Source organism: Cyprinodon variegatus, unplaced genomic scaffold, assembly GCF_000732505.1.
Source record: "Cyprinodon variegatus isolate N-32 unplaced genomic scaffold, C_variegatus-1.0 Scaffold28, whole genome shotgun sequence".
Taxonomy (NCBI): Eukaryota; Metazoa; Chordata; class Actinopteri; order Cyprinodontiformes; family Cyprinodontidae; genus Cyprinodon; species Cyprinodon variegatus.
The window spans coordinates 1879268-1887381 of NW_015150481.1; the positions used below are offsets into that span (position 1 = coordinate 1879268).

The 8114-nt window shown below is 35.1% G+C and overlaps 1 protein-coding gene across 1 annotated transcript in view; it reads left to right on the top strand.

Moving 5' to 3' along the window:
• The window catches only part of LOC107099168 (copine-8-like), a 104334-nt gene that overhangs the window by 52326 nt on the left and 43894 nt on the right, over positions 1-8114 (top strand). The window contains exon 6 of the mRNA XM_015397191.1: positions 1514-1590. Coding sequence (XP_015252677.1) covers positions 1514-1590 — 77 coding nt within the window. The remainder of the gene's footprint in view (positions 1-1513; positions 1591-8114) is intronic.

Consider the following 8114-nt stretch of genomic DNA (forward strand, 5'->3'; position numbering starts at 1 on the left):
AACTAGCTCCACCGTTGGCCCCATCCAGGAAAGCCAGGCAGACAAGCTCCGAGCCAATTCTCTTGTCAGAGGATGAAAGAGCACATGCAGCTAATCACAGTAAAAGAAACCGCACTACACAGAAAAAAACAAGCCCAACTCCAACATCTATAAATATAGATGTTGATGGCAGCAGCCCGGCTGATATTTCAATCCAGGATGGAGTCGCAGTGAAACAAGAACAGACCAGATGAAAGTACTATAAAATTAAAAGCACAGAGAACATAAAGTTATGGGTGGAACCGAAGAAACGCTGCTGAATGAGATACTAGAGATAGAATAAAGTAGAATAATAACAAGTGGTCTCTATGTCCTCCAGTGGCCTAAACATATAGCAGCATTAATGTAGAAAATAGGTATTTTTCTTTAGGAACTTTGTGGTTGCAAAAACTGAAACCACATCAAAATTCAAAAACTATTTCACCTTTAAATGCTTATTCAGAAGAAAACCGTAAAGGATGTGAACTTTCTGACAGAGTTGCTTTAATAGCTTTACTTTGTAGCTACAATTGTTTCACAATATTCTTTCTTCTGTTTTTTTTTTTTTTCATTTTATACTTCCCTGTTATCTGGATGATTGGGACAGAAATATCTCTACTTTTAACTTTATTTGATCAGTTTTTCCTGTTTCGTCTAATTGGCCATTATCTACACACAGCCAGGTCTCTGGTGGACCCCATGCTGGCAGTAACCACAGTTACTCAGTGGTTTATATTTCTTCATCAGAGACAGAGAAAAAAAAAAACTTTTTTATATGTTTTTCATTTTATTTTCGGAAACCCCTTCTATTATGATAAATATGTAAAAAAGTATCTTTTCGCAGACATATCTGCAAGAAGATACTACTGAGTAGAGCAAAAGGTATCCATTATGTTAGTAGTGCTCAGAAATGTTCTGAACTAAAATTAGATGCATTATGCAGGCTTTACTTCTGAGTAAAAAATGGAAAAAAGTTGTTAAATGGCAATTTTATTTTATAAGTCTCATTCTGCTATGTAAGAAACTCATACTGAGACTCATCTGCACTTAATTTAAATGTTGAGTACTGTGCTGGTATATATACCGGAGTTAGAATGTACTCAACCCAATATGTGCAGCACATACTGTACCTCCATATAGTTTTATCACAGAATGATACAGTTGATTTGTTTATTATTCTCAAAAGCATTGATTATACCTAAGGATTAGACACAGGGTATTTTTCTAGCATAAAAATTTTGTATTATGGTCTTGCTGATTCTGCAATTGTCCAGCAGGCAGTCATTGACACGTTTCACATGGAGGATAAGCCACAAAAGCTTAACAATATAATAAACTATATAAATAACCATGTAAATAACCATAAACATGGAGCATTGTACAGTAAAAGCATATGTTGTGTTTAACAACTAAAATAAAATAATTTTATTTATGATTTTGGCAGATCTATGTAAAATATATGTAAAAAGATTCATATCTTTTTTAATTTCTGCAGGACTTCTTGGGCCAAGCCTACTGCACCCTGGGAGAGGTGGTTGGATCACTGGGAAGTCGCTTGGAAAAGCCTCTCGGGTGAGTAGATGTGCACACAGCTTTAACAGAAAACTTTAACTCCAGTTATAATTTCACCAGAGGTGACTGAAGGTTACTGTATACAACATAAAATGATTACCAGAGCTGTCAGTCACATTTTCCCTATGGAGCGCATTAACAACAAAATCCTTTGTATTTACTGTGCTTAGGCACTGCAGCTGCTTCAGACTTTATCTGACTCGTCTTCTGAAGAAGAAATCTTCACCCAGACCCCTTTTCAAGCCTTAAGACCTCTTGACATTTTCATCTGTTGTCTTTTTGAGGCAATAACATGAAAAGTGGGTCTTACTGACAGGAAGCTCTATCATTCATCCCTGCTTTCACTCTCTTAAGTTTAGATTTTGGGGAGAATGTCACTCGCCATTTCTTAAAGTAGATGAATTAAATCCTTTTTGTTGCCGTACAAAAATTAACAACAGGATGCATTGAGAGGATCATATCAGGTATTCTTTCATTGGTTTGATGAGTATGTAACAGAAAATGTTCCTGTTTTATCATGGAGCTAGATATTTGAAATCCATTTTTGAGCTCTAAGTCTGAGAAGAACATGGAGTACCGATGGTGTCCTATAATTGGACTTTCATGCGTGTTCTTGGCTGCTGTTTCTGGGGAAACAGCAGCTAAGTTAAAGTGCATTGCTACAGTAGCTGCTAATTAAAGACACATGCATATGCCTACTTAAAAAAAAAGAAAGAAGAATTTTATTTTCTTTGCAAAGAAAACTAAACTCTTATTATATTGGCTGCACTTATTTAGCATCGTTGCTTTATCTGCTGGTAGCTGATAGATTCTGATGCATCATTATTGTTCGACTGTTTTAACAATGTTAACATCTAGAAAACTAATCTATTAAACAGTAAAAATCTGTTAGATTGTGGAAAAAAAGCAAATTGGTGTAATTAGGACTTAGCAGAACAATGTACTCAATTATACTGAATTACAAACTGGAATCCCACTAAATTGTGTGTGAATATATTAAAAACACACCTATTGGTGTTCATTTAAATGTTTTAAATCAGCTGGCATAAAATTTGACCAAATAGATTTATTTATTTAGAATGCAGAGCGTTTATATAAAAATGGAATATGATGTTAAATTGATCTAAACCTAAATTTAACTGTGTTGAACTGGATTGGGTGCACTGAGCTATGATTAGATATTTAATCTAAATATAATAAAGAAAATAATAAAACATTAGTTTTGGTTTAAATGCCATTTTATTTGAAATAGTGATCAGAATCAGATGCTTTAAACTGAAAGAAAACATCCAATTTTGGATTAGATTGGACAAGACTGAGTTTGAATAATTTAAAATAAAAATGTTTTTTTTCTGTTTTCATTTTTACTGCAATAATGATGAAGATCTTAAAAGAATGGGTGGAAAAGGAAAGATTGTATTGCAAATTGCTTCGCAGTGGAGTTCATAAATTGCACATTCTGAAGATAAGAAAATTAATAGAGAAATTAATCCACAGTGATAATCACTCTGGATAAATATATAGACTATATTACTGTAAGTGAGAACAGGCTTCAATTCCTCGTCATCGGTAATTTTCTTTATTGCCGATCAGAGAGTCTTTCTTTTGATTACTAACAGAAACACCAGCTCATTTCATCAACACAAAAAGCTAAATAGCTTTCATCAGGATGCACGGTAATTGGCTCTTATCCATAAATTGCCTTTGTTTTAATTCCATCTCTCTCCTTTTATTTACTTCCTCATTTGAAGCTTTGGAGTCCTATTACAGCCCCTATCAGCTCCTTCTAAGCTCGTCTCGTTTTACTGAGGTAGTTGGGGGTTTTCTAAAAGAAACAGTCAGCAAACTCTCTACTTATCAGACTTCATCATCCATGCAAATGAATCAAAAGGCTTGCAAAAGTAATCCCAGTGGACAGTGTTGGGATTTTTACACAAGCACCATTGAAAGGCTCATAAAGATTATTTCACAATTCTATCACATAAAATCCCGAAGTATGTTAACTATAAATAAAGTTTGTTTTTCTGAACATGACCAACAGAAGTGTCAAGTAACAAAGTAGAAATACATCCTTACCTTATTTTAGTAGAAATTTTGGCTATCTATACTTTACTGGAGTAATTATTCTCTAGACAACCTTTTAATTCTACTCCTTGCATTTTTTTGCAATTACCTCTACTTTCTACTCCTTACAATTCAGAAATAGACGTGTTACTTTTTTTCATTTCAGCTCAGTTTTGTTAAAAACATCAAAATAACTAGTTTCTTCTAGACAATTAATTTCTTTGTGGTTGAAGTTGGTGCTGCACCAACTCACTGTTCACCACTACCCAAATAAAAAGTTTTTCAAGATGATGCAAAGTAAAATTTGACACTGCTGATATTAGACGTTAGATAAATAAGAAAATTAGGTCAAAGGAAGGTACCATCCAGAATTGTAGAAAAATGTTCCTTTAATATGCATCTGTCCTTTAATTTTTTTTCCTGAATTACTTTTACTTTTATACTTTAAGTAGTTTTAAAAATGTTACTTTTACTTGAGTAAAAAGATTAAGTTGATACACTAACTACTCAATAAGTCATTTTAAACAGTAGAAATATTTCTACTTCTACTTGAGTAATAAACATTAATACTTTTGACATCTCTGATGACAAATGACATGACGGTGCTTATATGAGGCATTTTCAAATTACTGTAACTGACAGACTTGATAACAAGAGGTTATTTTCACTATAGGCAACTGAAGAAATCTGGCGCAAACCTAAGCAGAAGGAATAGATCTGAATTCACTCTTCAACCTCATGTGTAAAGATTCCCCAGCAGTGGGCGAAGCTAAGTGGCTGATGTCTGCAAAGAGCCCCATTTGAATTTAAACTGGTTGCATGTCACATCTCTTTAGTGAAAACAAGCCATGTGCATCTCAAAAACACACCCAGAGAGAAACCAAACCTCAGTCGGCCTCGGCAGATGGCCGCTCACACTGAGTCTGGTTCTGCTGGAGGTTTCTTCCTGTTAAAAGGGAGTTTTTCCTCTCCACTGTCACTACAAGCATGCTTGGTATGAGGGATTGCCTTTGAGTCAATGAGACTTTGCAACAACAGGTTTTCCTTAGATAGAAAACTTTGAACCAATTTGACTGCATGATCTGGTTGAGTTGTCTCTCTAAAGTGCCTTTAGGTGACATGTGCTGTGAATTGGCGCTATATAAATAAACTGAACTGAAATTGAATTGAACTAAACAGAAAAGGTGGAACTGAAATGGAACTTAGATGGTTATGAGATAATTTGAAATAAATAGTAAAACCTGTAAGTGAAACTTACTAATACTGTTACACAGCCAATAATTTTATTCATGAGATCCTATCCTAAGGACAAGGGTAGAATCTAAATCTGAAATTATAACTTTTTCGATATGTTTGTATTAATTGTCTTTTTGGGATGGAGTTTAGTTTTTAACATATCTTTAATAGATTGTGGAAGTAAATTCATTTATAATATATTGTGCATGAGGGTAGAATTCTAAACATCCGGCTTTGGATTCCATGGCCTCTGTAGCTTCTCCTTAGCATAGACATGCACCTTATTAATGTTGCATTTGCCTGTACTCTTTTTGTTTATAAGAAAGCATTTTATAGCAATTAGTTAATAAAATTCAAAAAGCTAAGAGAGCAAGGTGATCCTCCCTTTTAGATAAAAAATTAAATTTAAAAGCCATTAATCATTTTCATTTCACTTTTCGATTAAAAGCAACCATTGTTTGATCTATCACGTAATCGAACTCTTAAGGGAAAGCAGGTTGTTGAAACAGAACAAATCCCCTTTAACAGGGAGAGAGTTCGAATTTAGATCGTTATGTTTTGCCATTCGATTTTTTGACAAAGCATTGTTGGTATGCATGAGTGAAACATCTGCAATAAAATTGTTTGGAATTGATTGCACCCAGAAGTGATGTGTTTTTTAGGGTTTGCCTAATATTGGGGTAAAAAAGGGTCTTTTAAAAGCAAATCTCAAAGATACCATGATCCAAATCAAGATATTTTTCTGTTTTTAGAAATTCCCACTATGTTTCAATTTTCAATTCTGATTTTGACATCATTGACATTACTGTCATCGCTTTCATCTTTCCGAAAGGAACATTTTGAGCTGAGTTATGCTCAAACAAAGATATCATCCAATGCATGACAGAGTTATAATTATGCTCATTGCCTAGCTACAGAGGTAAAGAAAAGTAAAAGTCTTACAAACTTACACATTTACACTCATCACATAATAACATTTGGGGGAAAAAAGAGCCAAAATACATTGAAAGGACTCTATTGAAGTCAAGTTCTTTTCGGTGAGACATTGTCATCATTTATTAAACATCAAGGCACAGAGTCCACAGCTGTTGCAGTTGTCATTTTAGAGGTTGTGTCTGTGCGGATGTGTGTGTTAGACTTCTGCAGACACTCACCTGCAGCCAGAGTCACTAGGGAGGCTCCTTAACAATTTTAATAAGGGCTAATTATAACTAATTACATTGTTCAATCAAAATCCTGTGGGGCTTCAGGTGTGTGGGCGTGTGTTAGTGTGTGTGTGACAATCACAGTGAGGGCAACCAAAGAGAATAGACAGGAGACAGTGAGTGAAGCGTCACGTTACACTCTGCTCCTGGCAGGTAGTATGTGCTGCAGAGGCTTAGGCCAGTATGAGATTCTCCTGGAATAACAATCTTCAGTCAAACTATTCAAGTTCCATGTTTTTATGCAGAAATGTCAAGCACAAATGTATCGACTAGTCAAAAAGCAGTAGAAATGAGACTGCAGCTTAAGTGATTTAACATTAAAACCAGTTCAACTCAATTTGCTCAATGTCATCGCCTCAGGTATTCAGCTTGCAGGCTGACTCCCAAAATACTCTATTTGCAACCAAATGTATAAACCAATTTAGTCAAAATATAAAGGCTCTGACTAAGGGTTTGTCATCAGACTACTACCTCATTCATGACAAACTGCAGCGTAGATCCAATCGAAACAGACCTTTGCTCTTTGTGGGGAGACAGATTGAGAAGCAGTCATAGAGACCCATTTACATTCATTCCTGCCACCTATTTGTTAGAATGTATCCTGAACAAAGCTTACCAAAGGTACATTTAACCCAATGCTGCCATGATAACCATCTTTCTTGTACTGTCAGCAACAGGTAAAAAGCTTCTTTAAATCAGATCACAATGGGTTACACATGCAAAGGTAGAAAACCGTCTGCACGGAATGAATCTATGTTCACTTCAAAGTTGTTCACATCCAAGTAGATTTTTGTGTAATTTTTTTTTTTTTATTTCAAACAATTTTAGGCTTAGACTTTGACAAATTTTATTACCATTTTGTATACACAGAATGTATGTTCGTTACAATCAACTCCCCACTCCCCAAGCTGCCAATCGTTTCGTTTTGCTTCAAAATAAATCAAGGATATTCCATCTAAAACCTGCACAGCCATCTTTGTTTTGCCTCAGGTTTCTGTTTTATTTGACGCGTTGACGTCATACTGTCACTAGATTTCATTGGTTCAAAACATTTCCATATCAAGGCTTATGCATCTCTAGGCTTCTAGGAGGTTTGTGAATTCAGAAATCTCACCAACAATTATCTTGCTTCCAAGGTAACTCAATATACACCTACTACGAAAAACAGACGCACATTAAATGTTTCATACTTTTAATCTGCCAAACTTTCATTGTTCAAAAAAAGACACATATTTTATTCTTTCACTATAAGCCCTATTTCTTCACATACAGACTGCCTTGAAGAGTCTTTCTAATGCCAGTATACTCATACATTTGCTTCACAGTCATGCCATTGCTTTCTGCATTTTTGTTGCTGCATTTGTTGGGATTTATTCCAGACATAAGAAGATGCGTCTTCAAAACAAGCCACATATGTGCTTTGCATCCTAAATAGAAAACACGTAGAAATACAAAAACTGAGAAAAGTCACTCACAATACGTAGCAGCTGTAGTCTATAAGACACCGCCTGACAGAAAAAATTGCCAGAAAAGACACCAAAAGCAGTGGTGCTAGAAGACAGGGCCAAGTATCCCGCTGTGACAGCCGCCTCAAACACTTGGCAGGCCACCTAAGTGAATTTACATCAGTGCAGGCAGACTGTTCAGATGTCATACCAGGAGATTGTCTAATGTTTCTTTGGAGTCAACATTGGTGTTGTATAGATAATCTAATTTGCCTCTTTTTAAACAATAAACACAAATACTTAATTTTTAACAGGCAAATATTCTGTTGTTCAGTGTCTGATCAGTTCGTTTTTATTTGAAGAAAAAGATGTTCATTTTACTCCAACCTTCTTCACGTTTGTTACAATCTTAGTCATTTCACACTGAAACTTTTGTAGCACTAAATTGGACAATCTGTTGCGGAACACTCTTTACTGACAAGGTTTGAGATTATTCTCACCAGGTTTACATTTCTGACCTGTTTTGACAACCAGTATTTTAAATTAATTCCCTATATTCCTTAAAAAGTTTACA